Source organism: Penaeus monodon, unplaced genomic scaffold (assembly GCF_015228065.2).
Source record: "Penaeus monodon isolate SGIC_2016 unplaced genomic scaffold, NSTDA_Pmon_1 PmonScaffold_489, whole genome shotgun sequence".
Taxonomy (NCBI): Eukaryota; Metazoa; Arthropoda; class Malacostraca; order Decapoda; family Penaeidae; genus Penaeus; species Penaeus monodon.
Window position 1 is genome coordinate 39,172 of NW_023659763.1, and position 18,378 is coordinate 57,549.

Here is an 18,378-nt window from a genome sequence, read left to right on the forward strand (position 1 = left end):
ACTCTTACCACCATGATGTATGCAGCATAATCTCTTTACCAGCCCGTCAGCTGCTGTGGGCAGTCTGTTTCAGAAACTGTGTGCTCACTACTCTGTAAGTGATATACCAACGTGGCGTTCGGCTCGCTACAATGCATGCAACACCTGTCTGCATAGTCATTTGTCTCTATGATCTGTCACATGCGCAATGGCAACCTAGTCTGATTCTGTGAAGATTTACTTCTATACCTCTACTGATTGCCTCAGAGAGTGCCAGTGGCTCATAGCCTGTGGTATCTGAGTACCATCTGGCTGAGGGAGAGGATCTCGTTTTCTTTCTGTGGAGCTGCAGGAGGAAGGCACAAGCTGTGGCATTACATTTCTGCCTTAAGATTTTTCGACTAGGTTGTATGATCATGGGATTTGGGCGCATACCCTGCCAATGTCAGCTAGTCTGTCAGCAAGCTCATTCCCTTTGATGCCTATGTGGCCAGGGACCCAGTTTATGATTATTATTCTACCCTGAGTAAGAATCTGCTGCACTATGGTAAGGAAGTGGTCAGGAAGTAGATGTTGTCTTTGGGTGAGCTTTACTGTAGACAATGGCTGTCCTGGAGTCTGTATGTATGACCACGTGTCCTTCCCTCAGGGACACATGGGCTAGAGCTCCCATGATCGCAACTGCCTCTGCCTGTAATGAGGAGGTGTTGTTTTATTACCTTCATGGAAAGTGTGGCATCCCTTGCTGCAAATCCGGCACCTGCAGTATGGCTTAAGGGATCGACTGATCCATCCATGAAGTATGTTCTACTGCCCGGAGGATTGATGGCTGTTATGGCCCTCTCGGCTTCTGCCTTTAGACTAGGCATGGTGTATTGATTCTTTCTCCTTGTCAAGCTCATAACAGAGAACTCGATTAAGGTTTGTGCCCACGGTAGGGCTTTAATAAGTCACGATGAGGGAGTCCATGCCCTTGACAAGGGCATGGACTTTGAGCTGATAGTGTATCAACACCCTAGCTGTGCGAGAAAGTCAGGAATGTTTGCAAAGAGCTTGTGATCTTGTTCTAGGCGTCAAAGTATTTTTTGTCTTATGTTTGTGTTCCTGGGTGCTTGGATGACCTTTGAAGGGAACTGAGCTGCAATTCGTGAGTCCAGAGGTAGAAGGTTTGCCTCCATGAGGAGGTTGAGGGCCTTCGTCCACCTTGGGGCACCCAGAATGATCCTGGTGGCATCATTTTGAACTATCTCCAAATTTTCTCTTAACCTTGGCTTTGTGGCAATCTGGGAGACAGAAGCATAGTCATAATGGGACAAACGACATGCACATAGAATGATCTTAGTACTTATGTCTAGTTCCTGTGTGTCTCCCAGTCATTGCTCTAATGACAGACAGTTTTGCTTTGGTTCGGTCAACCAAGAACAGGACCTCCTTTTTAAAGGATAGGGTTTGGTCAATCCTTGCCCCAAGGTATTGGCAGACTTGGACCCACTCTAAGTCCATTCCCTGGATTCTCATTGTGTCTCAGAGCCATGGCTTTGGATTTAGCTGCAGATGTCTTTAGTCCTGTCCTACAACACTCCTCGGATACAAGGTCCAGACAGTGCTGGGCTCTACTTAGGCAGTGTGGTCCAGTGGAGATGATTGTGAGATCGTCTGCATAGATGATTCTGCAGCCCACTGGGAGGTATATGTTGAGGATACAGGACATTGGGGTGGACTGAGGACCCCACTCTGTGGCATTCCATATTCTAGTGGCATGTGCTGTGATAGGTGACCTTGGAGTCTGGCTTTGGCACCTATCGAAGCAAGAGCTTTCCTCTGATTCATGTCTGGATCAGGATCTCCTGAATAGCAGGAGGACTTGCTAAGTGAAAAGTCTTTTCCAGGTCTAGGAATACTACCACATATGTGACAGTGCTGATTGTGCTTAAGAGTGTGGCTATGATGTGTGCTGTGTTCATGCCCCATGTGAACCCATGGTTATGTTCATGTGGGGGTCACATTTTCCATTGGAGTCGGTTTAGTACCATTCTCTTTGTTGTCTTGCCAAGACAGATTTGGAGAGAGATGGGGCGGTACTTCCCTGGCTCTTTTGGTTTTGGGATGGGAAGTATGATGGCCCTCTTCCAGCTCTGGGGTAGAGTGGAAGTTTGCCATGACTTATTGATGAGTTGCAGGAATGCAAGCTCACCTGCCGGTCTTAGACGGGAAATGATGGGGCACAAGATCCCATCAAAACCCGGGGCTGAGCAAGAACAGTTTTTGTGTTTTTCTTAGTTCCCTCAGAGAAAAGATAATGTCTTAGTTATCGAGTTCCGCTGCCCTTTCTCTAATATGAGCAAGTCTGCCTGGTTGTAGGTGTTCTTGGTTTGCCCTCAGTTTGACTGGCAGACTGATGTTGCTTGTTCATGCAGAGAACTCGTGCACCAGTCTGTTTACTTCTGATTGAGGGTCGTGGTGTGTGCACCTCGGGGATGAGCAGCCGGTAGCTCTCCTGACCCATTGCCACAGCTCTGTAAAGGTGGTTCAGTAGTCAAAGGACTCACACCATTCCAGCACTTTTCATGTCTGGCTTTTATGGCAGTTTCCTTGGCATCCCTGACTGCTTCCCTTAGCAGTGCTAGGTTGTAAGATTTTCTGCCCATGTTCATTCTGTGGTTGACTTCCTTAATCTTGTCATTAAGGTACCAGGTGCCTTTATAACTCCTGGACCATGGCTGAATTTTAGGTATAGTCTGTGATTTATGGCACAGATAAGTCTAGTTTCAAGCACTTCCACGTTTTCACTCTGTGGGGGCTATCCCTGGGTCCACTGGGAGGTGGAGAGCCTTTGGTAGCTCTAACTTTTGTTAGTTTGGCTTTTCTCATTTCAGGCTTTGTCTTTTCTCTCTGGGTAAGATCAGCCTGTTTCTGGCACTGACTGCACAGATTCAGCCTGTTTTGGGTCTGCCTGTGAGGGCATGACCAGGGTTGAAGTGGGGAGGGGAGTCTTGTCCTGGGGTGAGGGTGGGGCTGCTTTGGTTCTATTCAGCTTCCTCCCTTTCAGGACTACAACAGTTTGAGTCATTGCCGTCATGGCGACCGTGATTACATTCTCCACCTTCTCACTCAACCTCCCCAAAGCTGTTGCTACTGCAGTGACTATAGCAACCAACAGGAGAGTCATATCTTCCTCATCAAAGAGGAGATTATTGTCTCTTGGGGAGGCTTTGAACCTTTATTCCTGTGGTTCTTTTTCTGTAGTTTTGTAAGGCACACCTCGGTGTTGTATGCCTTGCTGCAGACACCACATTAGTGCTTGGCCTTCCAGGTAGCCTGGGTGGTGACCGTATTTTTGGTACTTAAAGCACTGAAGTGGCTCAGGCACATAGGTTCTTAGGTTGAAGGTGCCCCAGTTACCCAGACCAAGGGTAGTGATTGGGGTTCCTTTCAGAGTCACCAGGACTTGCCTGGTTGGGCTCATCCCTTTCGACATTTGGGAAGCCACCACGACCTGTGGGTGTGATGTAATCAGATCCACATCATACGAAAGTGAGAAGCCAAGTAGCACCATATTGACTCTCCTATCATTGGGATTCAGTGGCAAGAGATACACTTTCCTCTCATCTTTCAGTTTGGTCTTTGGAACAATAATCATGACCTGGTCTCTGTCAACTCAGATTGACAATCGGATACTCTCACCAGTTGGTAGGCATTGTCGAAACTTTCAGATTTAGAGGGAACCTTGAACTGTGGGAAATCCCTAGGGGGTCCAGACTCTCCCTCAGAGTCTGTCTCTGGCCTAGGTCATTTCAGACTGCTCTTTGGGCTTGGATTCTGGGTTAGGGTCATGGGAGGAGCAGCTGTTTCAGCTGGTTCAGCTTGTGCTCCCATCTCGGTCAGGGATGACGTCTGAGGGCTACTCAGAAGTCTCCCTGATTTGGGTCACGAGAGTCCATCTGCTGGACAATCTCATGGACAGACATGTTTTTGGCTGATGTCTCATCCATTTTAGCAGCAGGTCTGACAAAGTCATTCTGTGCTTTAGATTTTCTCTTGCCACTAGAAGCCATGTAAGGCTTCAAAGTGACTGCACGGGCTGGGCCTTGCATGGTTCGTTATTATTTGTATCTCTATTTTGTCGGGGGGGGGGGGGTGATATGTTTGCCATGAAATAAACAGTTATTTCATCCTCTTATGCCCCCACCCACCACAGAGGCCAACAAGGGGATGCTGTATGTTAGAACTAATGTCTAAAAGCCACAGGGCTGGTGAAAGGATATACACAACCAATAACCATTGTACCGCCACTCAGTGACATTGACTGCTTGACCCTAGCCTCTCGAAGGAGACCAGCCGATTGACCAACCGGGCCACGATCAGGCCACCCGTCTTGCTGAAGTAAGGGACTAAAGAGGCGTGTTGCTAGCTACAGGGCATACTCATGCATGGCATTGCTCAACCTCCAGGACTCCCATCTCCACAGTGCAAAAGGCTGCCACTCACAGCAAACACATGGGTACGTTTTGAACCCCTGGGGATACCCTTCCACCTTCAAGATAGGCTCAAGTGAGACAGCCACCCAAAGGCTGATTCAGAGAGGGAGCTCAAGTCCTGCACCTCTAAGAGGAGGTTCCAGTGGCAGGACCACAAGTGGTGGAGAGGAAGGGAGTTAAAAACGGGATAGGGCTCTGTAATGGTTAGTTATTTCATTAGGGAATTGTTAAAATATTGTTATTGAGAAACAATCACCTTAAAACATTAAACAACTATGAGAAAAAACATTAAAAACAGTAAAACTAAAAGAACATAAAAAGTAATAAATCAAACATAAACATAAGTAAAAAAAAATAAAAATTTAAGACAGCATAAATTCGGACCTCAAAATAATCGCGCCGAGGCGCGATTGGCCGGCCCATGGGAACACGGGTGCCGTGCTCACAAGTAAAATGTGCCGAAGATAATTTGACTTAAGTTTAACTTAATCACTGTCACTGAGCAACCCTGGTCTGCTGGGGCCTTAATCGCGCCTTTATTTGCATTCGATTAATGTAAATAAATTACAAATTTTCTCTATTTTCAGGTTTCTTTTGCTTTTTTACTGCCCTCAGCGGTCTTTCCTTCTTAAATATTGACGATATTATACTACACCTGTCCTCAAACCCGCAGCTCTCTCTATCACAGGGAAACCTATATAGAGAGGCCCAGCAGTCTGAGGCGACATATAGGTGTGCTTTTTCTCCTCTTGAACTCTTTTCCTTTTCTTATGGTCACCTGGACCTGCAAAAGTCCCTCGAGGGATTTTGTATTCGTCTGAGTGGTTGCTTACCTGTTGTCCCTTTGTAGCAAGAATTAGCAATAAGGGAGATGCAATCCTCTCGTGCACTGGAAAACACAACCAGTCTGCCACTATGGATGGTCGAGTATAGGCTCCTTTTCTCCTCACTTTCTCTCTCTCCATCATCACGCCCCTCGTCCCTCATCTCAGTCATACCACACCCACTGCATCTCCTCACCAGAGCCATGCACAACGTTGAATATGGCAAAGATAAAGATTAAAGCTCTCGGTTGTCCCACCCCAAGAATATGTGACCTTAGCCAATACACTTTTTAGTGCACAGATCAGAGTACTTTGGTACTTCGGTACATGACAGATACCTGGCCCTAATTGAGGACAACATCCATGCCGAGAAGCTCTTCTCAAAGGATGTCGTCCAGACTCTGGAGAACCTTGGCTTCTCCCCAATTCTTCCAGTCGATAAGAAGATTAAGCTTACTTTTGTCTTCAAGAAAATACACTGACAAGTTGTCAGTGAGTCGGATCTAGACATCGAGGGAAAAATCACCTTATCCTTCCCCAGAGCCCAGATATACCTCTTCAAGCTATTTGTTGCCCCTTGGCAAATTAAATTTGAGAGATACACGCCCCTCAGGCAATGTATGAATTGCTTCGGCTATGGACACCCAAAACCAACTGCAAGGCTGAGAAAAGAACCAGATGCATAGAGTGCGGTTCTAACACCCCCTCCTTTAGGGACTGTAAAAATTCTGTAAAGAAATACCTCAACTGTAGTTGCCCTACCAGGAAAGAGGCAATGAAAGTCTCCCAGTAGAAAATTAGGGAGAAAGAAAAACAAGCCATACAGTGCTGTGACCCAAAAGACAGCTCAGGAAACTGTACAAACCACCGCCAATGCCTGGAAACCACTGATAAATCAGGTCCTCTGGAACATAAAACATACAAAAACAGAACCATCCATTCACCTGGCCCTCCCTAATGACCTCTCTAAAGAGATTCTCGTGATCCTCCTGCACATCCATATGCAAAATATCATTGGCCCTGAAAAGGGCTTCAGATATCATGCCAAGGTAGCACTGAAGGCATATAACCTACCTGCCCTTAACCTTAATCTGACTCTTGGGGCATCTTAAAGGTGGTAAAACCCCATACTAAGACGGTTCAGGCCCAGCCTGAACAACCACAGCCCAGACACCAAAGCCTCAGCCTGCACAGGCCCAGACAGTAGAGCCCCAACCTTTGCAGGCTCAGTCCACTGTCAGCTAAACCCCAGACACTGGAGCCTCAGCCTGCTGAAGCCCAGACACTGGTAGCCCTAGTGGTCAGTAACGAAAAAGGAGCATACCATTATGGTCATAGTTAAGAGACTCCATAAACGGCTCAAGGAGGGCAACATGCGTGTCACAAACGACATAATTTAACACTGACAAAATATAAACAAATTAAATAACGGCTACCTCCTTGAATAAAAACACAAATCCACATGACACACCATACATTACAGTCACACCTCATCATTATAAAACACAATGTACTACATTGGACAACACGAAAAACTGAACTGTGCAACACATACATGATCCACACATCATGCTCCACACAACAGCCATGGGCTCAATAACACCAACCCACTCAAAATCTACATGTACACTATCTACTCTTCCAACAAAGCACAGGAAAGAAGTGATGACGTAGCAATTGCTATCAGAAACGACATCCCTCACAAAATCATCAATAACTTTCACTCACATCTACTGGCAGTCGAGGACCCATTATACTAGCAACATTTTACATCCCTCCAAGAACACCATACAGAACCTGACATCTTCCAGCTCCAGAGGCATGACAAACCAATATATATTATGGGAGACCTTAACGCAAACCATGTACTCTTCGGCTACAACCACACAAACACCGTAGGTAGAGGCCTCGCTTCACTCATACAAAGCACTCACACAGCTCGGTCCACACACACCAACATACATAGCATATAACACGGCAACAATACCTGACAGTGTTAGCAAACCACAGAGCACAACTACACCACCACATCACAATAGACGATGTCACATCCAGTAATCACCTAACACTGTCACAAAACCCTATCTTGATCCCAACACAACCCCGAGAATCCTTCAAACATGCAAACCAGGAGGCCTTCAAACAACCACATGAAGACACACAAGTAACTGATCTCTAGGGGCAGCCCACACACACAATAAACACTCACCTTGAACAGTGGTACACAGACATACAGACTGCCTGGCAGGCCAACATCCCAACATATAAGACTATCCCTCACTACAGAGAAACACATCGTCTGAAATTGCCTAAAATACAATACAGGCATTTACATGAACTTGCATTAACACGGGGTTGGGACACATGACTACGCACACGATACAGAGAAATTCAAACGCAAATTACACACGAAATTAAAGTAATTAACAAACAGCACTGGGGAACACTCACGCAAAGACTGTCAAAATAGGAAAGATCCCAAGAAATTCTCGAGTTCCTTAAGAATGCTCATGGGGTCGAACTAGCAGACAAGCACATATATATACAACACACATAGACAGAAGGTTGACTCGGTGGAAGAGATGGAGCCTCTTCACAGAGAATTCTGGCAACAGAACTTCCAAATCACCCCCACCGAGAATGCCCAATTCGACCACACCACAGACACCGAGGTTACAAACTACATACAACAACACAGGAAGATAATTCTCCCAGAGAATACTATCAGACTCTTGCAGAGGGCAGTCCCGCCTCCACACCAATCACACCAGAGGAAATAACAAACACAATCAAACGCAACAAAAACACAACACCAGGAGCAAGCAACATAAACAAAGCAATCATTGAACACCTTTCACCCAGAAAGATCAGCAGACTACGCCGTATCTTTAATGCAGTATTGGCAACAGGATATTTCCCTGATAAATTTAAACACGCCATCCTCACCTTAATATCCAAAGCAGGGAAATCCATTCATGAGGTGGGGAATCACCGCCCCATCTCACTCCTAGGAGTCCCAGGCAAACTACTAGAGAGGGTAATACCACAAAAACTCATGCCACACCTTGAAAACAACCAAACACACAACATTAGACAATAAGGCTTTCGCCCACACAGGGGGATCGAGAGCGCCATCGCCCTCGCTTATGAGGAGACTGCTCTCGGTGTCGCTAACAAGCACCAGACGAACGCAATACTACGAGACGTCATTTGGGCCTTTGATAAGGTCTGGCATGACGGTCTCCAATACAAGCTAACACAGCTACACCTGCTCACACGCCTTCTCTGTAGCTTCCTGGACGACGGGACTGCCACAATACACCACCACAGGGAAGTGTTTTATCGCCAACCCTTTATATCTTATACACAGCCAGTCTGCCAGAACCAACACCATACAAGAACTATATTCAAACTCATACCCATAGTACATAAAAATTCACAACCAATCACAGCCAACAACACGACACACAGAAGATACATTCTCGGATTTCATTTCACAAGCACGGGCTTCACAGCACACATTGAACCAAGAATAACACTAATCAAACTAAAACGCTTTTCATGCTGCACACCACTAATAAATATCAGACTTTACAAACAACTGTCAGATCCATTCTAGAATACACAGCTATCCGGCTGATTGCAATATCAAACACAGAATGCAATCAGTACAGAACAAGGCATTACTCTGGGTACATGGCGCATCATTTTGAGACTGAATTTCCCAAAAAAACACTACACAGAACATACACGCATACACCTAAGCCAAACTACGCGAACAAGAAAACGAACAGTAAAACCACGGAGTATAGACTGATATATAGTCTAAAACCCTATAAAAGAAGAAAGAAAGTACAAAATATGATATCTTTGAAAAACACACAAACACACTCACGATATACGCACACACACACACACACACCGACCCTGAATTGAGACCATGACCATGCATTAACTTTAAGTTGTTGAAGTCAAAAAAATAAATAAATAAATAAAATAAAATAAAATCGGAAGTCACCCTCAAAATCCCCAAAGTATTGGCTACACAGCGCACAGCACGGAAAACATCAATGGCAAAGAGAGCGACCATCAGCTCTGCCAGCTCACCTGCATGCGGCGCGGATTAGCCAATCACGGGGGAGAGAGGGCTGGCCACCTTAACGTCTCTCAAAGGTATAAATTCAGCGGCGCTGTTACCACGGCTAGTAGAGTGGTAACGTGTCGGCCTCTCATCCGAGGGGTCGGCGGTCCGCGCCCTGCCCAGGCGAGAGAAGTTGCAACTGTCGCCTGGAGGTTACTGCTGTGGCTGGGCACCACGACGGGTAAGGACTAGGTTCAGCCGAGTCAGCAGCAGCTGACACGCGTGAGCGAGTCAGCATTAGTCGACACAGGTCGGGATCTCCGCATGGGCATAGCCCGGGCGAGGCTAAGCTTCGCATATCACTTATCCTTCCGGCTTGTCACTTTGCCCGCCTCGGCCTTAGTGGTCGTGGGATCAGCACTGGCGAATTATAAACGGAGAGATTTCAAGGACGGAACATCTTACAAACTTGCTACGGACTCTGACTCGATGACCTGTGGCTATGGGAGTGCACTCGTGTAATTGCACAAGGCAGACACGTGAGTCAGAGGACGAGCAGGATGGAAATGTTCAACGGAAAAAGGAAGAAAAAAAAGCTTTAAATGTTCATGTTATTTATGTCAAATTCGTAACAATGTTTTATAATCCTACCTCCATAACTACTGATAACAAATCTCTTGCTTTCTGTAAATCACAAACTCCTTTCATCGTCACTTTAATGCTTACATAAACCAGCATCAACATAGATCCTTTACCCTGTGTTTGTTTGTTTGGTTCTTGTTCCTTTTGTTAATTTATTCAACATTATCACATTTCTTTTATTATGATATTAGCTTCCTTTTCGTTCCCTTCCACTTGCAATCGTCAGACCCAGTTGTCGAAGAACATTTCACCCGCTCCCCTCCCGTCTCTACCTAGATTTATTTCTCCTTCATCATATATTAACCTGCGTTTTATACATTATGTTTGATATTTCTCGCTCCCCAACCTCATTCTGTTTTTACTCTTACTTTACCTTTGTTTATAGCAATAGAAAACTAAATATGAAATTAGATCAATAAAAAATAAAAAATAAATAAATCAGTAAATAAAATTTTAAAAATTAAATTGTTGCCTTACTTTCTGAAAAGACAACAAAACAAAATAAAAAAATAATAGAATAAAAAATTACAATTTTAAAAGTAATTTACATCTTTTCTCTTTTTTCATCAATCTAATTACTATAAAAATTAAAATCAATAAAAAAAATAGTATATATAAAAAGAGGTATTTACTTTAGTACAAATATAATCAATGTTCTCATATTTTTGCCAACATAAAAGTGAAACATAGAATCATGAATAATTGCTTACCCCCTCCCTCGAAACTCCAGACGTGAACGAGAAGTATAAATGTTATAACTATGCAAGGGGTTTTCATCCCTACTTTATCTAACTTCTTTCTTAAATTTCAACACTTTACCTTCCCCCCCCCTACCTTTCGATTTCTTCACCCCTTTACTCCATTGTTTAACTTATCTTTTTTCTATCTTTAAGGGCTTTCAAGACCTCTAGGTTCCTCGGTATTTGGTTATGATTGGCCAAAGAGATTCGTTTGACTCCTCCACAGCAAGTACAACCTTGACCTTTGTGTGATAATATGGGTGTTCTGCGCACACCTTTCGTTGTCGCCGCGATTCTAATTGCTTGCAATTTGCTTCGTGTCTTGTAGTTACTCTTTTCTATACGATTTTCCTCGGCATTAGGATAACTCATTGCACACCTTCTGGTGACCTGGACCCATCTTCGAGCTCGTGCTCGGATGTGGGCATACCTTTACCTCGCGCAGGGGAGGGTGTGTCATGGGGGGCCTTGGCGTGCCTGCCTTACGGTGCTTTTTGAGTTGCCATCCTTTTGTTTAGGGACAGGTATGACAGACCATCTTATGACTGTCACTCTAGTGATTTTCCTATAGAAAACGAATAAGCAGGTAGAAGTCCCTCCCTTTTCGACGCCTTTAGCCACCTTATCTCGTTCTGTCACAATAACACCTGCTAGACTGAACACCTTGACACGTCATTTCACCAAAACTATGACATAATCATGGGACATATCATAAAATTATCATATACTGGAAAGCCAATCTCTTGTGCTGTGGTTCTCCAGAAGATGTTTACCCTCACTGAAGTGGCGGTAGCCAAACCTGAGCAACTGACCCCATTTCTCTCTACCGATGGCCGAAGAAAACTGAAAGAACGTGGATGTACTCTCGTCCCCTCTCCGGAAACGAAGGCTAAGTGCACGGTCGTGGCTAGAAAGATTGACAGAACGATCCTCCCACGATCGTGTGAATCTATCTGCCAGGAAGTATCCGCCAAGAACGGTGACGTTTACAAGACTCCCGAGTCACGAATCGTTAAGATTCGCGTCTCTGTCCCAGAGGAAGCACAGAAACTTCTTTTACGAGGGATCATGATGTTCAATACATCGGTCCCAACTTATAATATCGAACCAGAGTGCTTTATTCAGATTGAACAGATTATTCAGATTGCTTAAACTGCTACAGGTTCGAACACAATAAAAACACATGTACATATACAGAGATGCTCTCGCTGCGGTGGCGAAGGTCACTTCTTCGTCAAATGCAAGAACATGAAATGCAGCAACTGCGAGTGGTCACACGTTGCAGTTAGCGGATCCTGCCTCAAAAGAAAGGAAATATTGAAAGCAAAATGAACTCAGCTTAGGGAAAACAAAAACACCGCTCCTTCATACACCACAACAGCCGCCACACTGCCTGCCTAGACTAGCACACCCAGACGACCTGCATCTACCTCCAGGACAACTCTGCGCCCACCTCAGCAAATCAACAACAGCTTCACACCTAACACAAACCCGAAAATACGAGCCATTTTACACTTAGCTCTCATTGCTACTAAATACAACGAAGACAACAATCTATACATTCCTGAATACACCATAACATCAGAAACCACATGACAAAAATTAACTCAGAGCCTCATTGCTCCTCACAAAGACACCTCGTTTTGCAACCACCACAATGAAAACCAAAAGAAAGTCCACAAGCACTTAACACTACAAAAACACTGAACACATACACAAACAGATCTCACCACCAAACAAATACGCAAAAAAAAAAAAAAAAAAAAAAAAAAAGGAACCCCCAGTCCCGCAGCCTCGTTGTCATTCATTGGATGACACCATCCTTGATGACGAGAGGAGAAGCTCCCTCTACCTCTGGAGGGAGCAATTGTTGTGCTCCCTTCTAGGGGGCGGATAGGACGGCGAGGAAGTATTGGGAATTGGTCTGCCGATTCCCAGAACTTCCACCCTGTGTCCTGCTCGCAGGACTCTCTCCCTGATCTCGAGGAACCGTCGATCGAGGCTCGATCACGGACCTGCTACCGGGATCGGGTGATGCTACGCAAGGCAAATCCAGGTAAAATGGGTCTACCCTGAGTGGCATGCTAACGATCGTTCAAGCAAATGTAAGTTCATTTTTTTCGATCCGAAATAGTTTTTACGACTTTGTAGAACAAGAATGCCCTGTTGCGGTCCTACTGAATTCTATATCCATCACGAATGTCTATAGAATTCGGCACTATGGTTACACATCCAGGCAATCAGGAAACGGACTGCTCATGGGGTCTTGTATACCAATAAAATCCAACACCACCCACGAGTTACTCGTCTTTCATTCACTCACCCTGACTTCATGGCAGTCAGGTTATTCACCTCACAGGGCCCCATTATCCTTTCCACTGTCTATATAAAACTAATTTGCCTCTTGCTGACTTCAACAAAGTATTAAATTATACAAACCTTCCAGTCTTCTTTGCCAGAGATATCGACGCTACCCACATGATACTACACACAGCATCCAATGCATACGGAAGGCAACTCTTTTCTATCTTTGAAACAAAAAGACTCCACTACATGGGACTTCTTCACCCAGAGGAAAGGGCCGCCCTGATCTCGTTTCGGGAACAGGGCAACACTTGCCTTCCACACACACACCTACAACCCGGTCCGAACGTTGGTTAAGACCACATACCCATCGTAATTAAAATTTCCACATCACCAATACTAAACAAAGAAAGAAGATCTTTCCGGTATAAACAAGCAGACTGGGAGTTATTTAAATCAAAACCAAATAATCAAAATTTTCAGTTTAATCCTGATGGGCTCGATTACCAAACAATACATGGGCATTGGAATTACATCTTCGCCTCCATCGCCTCAACTATGCTGAGCACCATCCCCAGGTCTCAGTATAAAATTCGCATATCATTTCAGCCATCTGACTTATTTTCGAAGCCGTTTTTCCATGTTCGATGGGACATGTCATCGACAGTTTTGATAACGACCGACAATCCACGGGAATTTGGTTAAAAATTCGTCAACTTAAAGGTAGTAACTACCTCCCTTCTCCCGTCTCATTCATAATAGCGTAAAGGTTTTAGACCCCATGGATGTTATCAATTTTTTTGAAGAACACTGGCCAAACTTATCTACCCTCACCCTCCTCATTTCATGTTCACTCACAGAATTCAAGAAAGTGATACCTGGAGTCAAGAGAACAGGGTAGACACTAACCAAGAGCCATCTGGATAGGCTGGATGACACCTGCGAAATCATAGCCCCCATCCCATGTTCTGTAAAACAATAAATAAAGAAGTTTTCCTCATAAGGCTCCTCACAGATCGGACGCGACAATCTTACTCACCTTCCTGACCAATTTAAACAAAATTTGACTGAACATTACAACGCCTCTCTTGCTACCGGCTATTTTCCTCTCCCTTTAAGACCGCTTTAGTGGCCCTCATTCCTAAACCACAAAAAGACCTGACTGACCCAGAGAGTTACCGCCCTATTAGTCTACTTGAGACATTAGGCACAATTTTCGAAAAGGTAATAAACACCCGACTAAGGTAGTATCTCGAAGGCCATAACCTCACAGACAAACAATTCCGTTTAGCTCGCATCACTCGATGCAAGACGTACTCAACATCATCACAAACTACATAAACAATAACAACGACCGACGACTAAAGACTGTTCTTGTCACAATAGATGTTCAGTGAGTTTTTGACACGGTCTGGCATGCTGGCCTGAAGTACAAGCCTTGCACAAAATTCAACTTGTCAACTTTGATTCAAAAGTTGCTCTGTAGTTTCCTTGATAACCGCAGATCAAATTTTAAATTGTTAACTAAAGTTTCAGGCACCATTTCAATGCCCGCTGGAGTACCTCAGGGCAGCATACTCAGCCTAACAATCTATACATTATACACAAACGACCTTCCAGACCTTACACATACAGACTCACTCACTATCCTCTTTGTTGTATATACTTAGCTCGACACGATGCGCTTTCAGGTGTCGTTCAGCACTTTAGTGACAGACTCGACACCGTCTCGAGATGGGAGCACAAATGGTGTATCAAAATTAACGCGACAAAAACAAAAGTCCTCTTCGTAAGACCTTGAAAACTTCCTCCTTTACGGCAACTTATACCTCAACACCTTCGATAAACTACAAGCACCTCCCCAAATCATCCTTTTGTATCTCCTTCATTTAACCATTGATACATACTTTCGGATTCATTTGCATATCAATTCAAAGGTCACCTTGGCAAGAAAAGCCTTACATTCACTTTATTGATCTAAAAGTTTGGCCTCACATACGAAACTACATCTATACAAAATATTAATAAAACCCCTCCTCACATACACACCACTTGCACATACACAAACAACATAAACTAACAAGTGCAAACTTCAGCTTGTTCAGAATAAAGCACTCAGATAGATCTATATGACAAATTGGGATCGATGTATTACAACATCTGAACTCCAAAGGAAGCTTCTCTGCTTCCTCTGAACATCGAGTGGCGTAGGATGGTCTGTAAACAGACCGACATACTCCGTGCTTGGCATACTGATTAGTTGGATAGACTCAACACCATCTTTCGTTCCGGCTGGAGACCGGGGTTAGACCATGATCTTTTTTCTTTGACATGGGACGCAAAGGAGTCGAAGCGAAGCTTTGAAGCTACCTCTTTTAATTTTCGCATTTCCCCTTCCCCTATCCCCTTGTTTTGTTCAGTTTTCGTTTTGTTTGTGTTTTTTTACTTCCCAATTAAAGTTTAATCTCCCCCAATCACAGCCCTCACATCCCCACTTTTAAATACTTTCACCTCGTCACCTGACGCTTATGCGACAGCCATAACCTCACCCTCACTTATCACATTATCCTTTCCTATAGCGTGGACCCGACATCCTTACCCCACCATCCCACTGGTTTCGGTTTTTCGGCTAGTACTTGTGCCAGGACCATAAATCCTTTGTCATAAGGATTTATGCGAGCCAAGGAAAGTGTCACGGCCAGTGGTGTTAATCCAATCGTGACATGGCCGCCAGGGCCTACGACTCTGCACCTTGAGCGCGTGCCCGCACTGGAGGTGCTAACCGGGGAGGTAAGGATAAAAGTTAACAAATTAGGTGCCATTTGCAGTATGCTCTGGGCACAGCCTACTCGACTGACTCCAGGGTTATCCCTCGGCTAACCTTTGCTGTTGAAGTGGGTTGAAGTTCGGAAGTGGTCGCTAATCAGGGGCTGGTCATTCTCGCCTGTGTCAACAGAAGGTTCCATTTCGTCGGTAGTAGGGCTTACGGAGAGGCGCCATTGGATTAACACCACTGGCCGTGACACTTCTTTCCTCGGTTTGCATGAATCCTTACGAAAAAGGATTTATGGTCCTGGCACGAGTACTAGCAGCAAGTGTCACGTGCCGGAAACCGAAATAAGTGGGATGGTGGGGTTAGGATATAGGATGTCGGGTCCACGCTATGGCAAAGGATAATATGATGGGTGAGGGTGAGGGTGGGTTAGGCGTCAGGTGACGAGGTGAAAGTTTTTAAAAGTGGGGATGTGAAGGCTGTGACTAGGGACATTAAACTCTAATTACGGAGTTAAAAATGTCACAAAAAAACGTTAAAAGCTGAATCAGAAAACAAACAAAAATGAACAAAACAAGGAGATAGGGGAAGGGGAAAGGTGAAAGTGCAGGAGTAGGAGGTGGCTGTGCTCGAATCGCCCTGTGGATTACGGTAGAATGCTGGGTAGGCAGAAGAGGATAGGGTCAAAGGCAGAAGGTAGGACAAACGGGGAAAAGGAATGGAAAAGGAGCAAATTAGTGTAGGAGCAGAGGAAAGCGAAAAAGCGAAGGAACAAGAAGAGGGTGCGAATAAGAGGAGTGCGAGGGGAAATGCGGCAGGATGCAAGACAGGATAGTGATAGGATGGAGGCAGGATAGGATAGGGATAGATACAAAAGTTAAAACAAGCAAGGGGAAATGCGGCAAGATACAGGGCAAGATAGGGGTGGATGCAAGATAGGCTAGGAATAGAAGTAGAAAATAGAACAAGGGAAAACAAGTGGAAGGGGGAGAAATAGGTGGAGGAGTAGAGGGGAGTGAAAAGATGAAAACAATAAAACGAGAGGGCTGATAAGGGAAAGAAAGAGGGGGAGAGAAAAAGAGAGGGGGGAGGGAGAAAGAGAGAAGGAGAAGGAGGGAGAGAGAGAGGGGGGGAGGGAAAGAGGAGAGAGAGAGAGGGGAGGGAAAGGGGAAACAGAGAAAGAGAGAGAGAGAGAGAGATGTGTGTGTGTGTATATACATATCCATACAATCATATATTTTTCCTTCTTCGTCCTCTTCTCAAGTGGATATTAAAGGTACATAGTAGTAATCAGCGATATACACTACAAATTGACCTTTGGCCCCCTTTCCGCAAGGGCCGGCAGATTTAGGCACCATGACAGATTCGAACCCGACCGGATATGAGGCAACATTCCATGTATCAGGACAGATAAGATTGGGATGGTGGTCACAAAATCCACATGAAACCAGGGAACTACAGAGGGCCAGCCTTGAGTCAACTTTTGGTGCAGTTCATTGATTACTGCTGTGCACTATTAACTGTCATGTGAGAGGAAAACAAAACAATATTCATAAACGTGCGCGCACAAGAACATTCATGAATGTAAAATGTCAAATTCTGTAAGTATTGCTTCCCTATAGGACAATTTGACCTTTTTTTCTTTACTATTATCTATATCTTTCATTCGTAGGATATGGTGTTCCTATACGTGCCATTTTTTCTATAAAAGATAGCGTAAGGAGCGACAAATACATTAACGACTTCTGAACAAACCTTTCTGATTATTCTTATCTACTCTTTATTCAGACGTCTGATCCATCAAAGCGAGTGAGACTCTACTTCAGAGTCTTCAGAGTGTGGAGTCCTAGTTACGTGGCCCTGAACCCTTCCGGTGACGCCTACTATGACAGCAATGTGGTTGTCCTGCAGAACACCGTGAGCATAAGGCATTACGAGTCCGTCGGGGATGTCTTCAGGATTTATTTCCATAATGAAGTCTCAACAGTAGGATTTAAGTTTTTCTACAGACAAGTGGTGTAAATAGAAACAAATGCCTCTCATAAACCTGATTTTGACATAAAGGGCTGTATTTTGCTGTACGTATCAAAATGTCCAAGAATCTAAATATTATGTTAAATTAGCCAATGGTATAATATGTAGATTATATCATCAAATTTGTTTGTGACATTCTCCTGTATTGAAAACAGAATAAAGTTCTCTATCCATTGTTATGGCATATTTACTCAAAACATCATGAACAGAGACTGGTTATACATATCAAATCACCGATATTCACACACACACACAAACACATACACACACAAACACACACACACACACACACAAACACACACACACACACACACACACACACACACACACACACACACACACACACACACACACACACACACACACACACACACACACACACACACAAACACACACACACACAAACACACACACACACACACACACACACACACACACACACACACAACACACACACAATCACACACACCAAAACAAACACACACACACACACCTTATCTATAGTCAAATGGGAATTTGTCTC

General features: G+C 44.4%; 1 protein-coding gene across 1 annotated transcript in view; it reads left to right on the plus strand.

The window, feature by feature from the left end:
• Positions 1 to 18,021, plus strand: part of LOC119571049 (serine-rich adhesin for platelets-like) — a gene marked incomplete at its 5' end in the record, with an annotated part of 57,178 nt that extends 39,157 nt beyond the window's left edge. The window contains one exon of the mRNA XM_037918521.1: positions 17,610 to 18,021. Coding sequence (XP_037774449.1) covers positions 17,610 to 17,843 — 234 coding nt within the window. The remainder of the gene's footprint in view (positions 1 to 17,609) is intronic.
• Between the last annotated feature and the right edge of the window lie 357 nt (positions 18,022 to 18,378).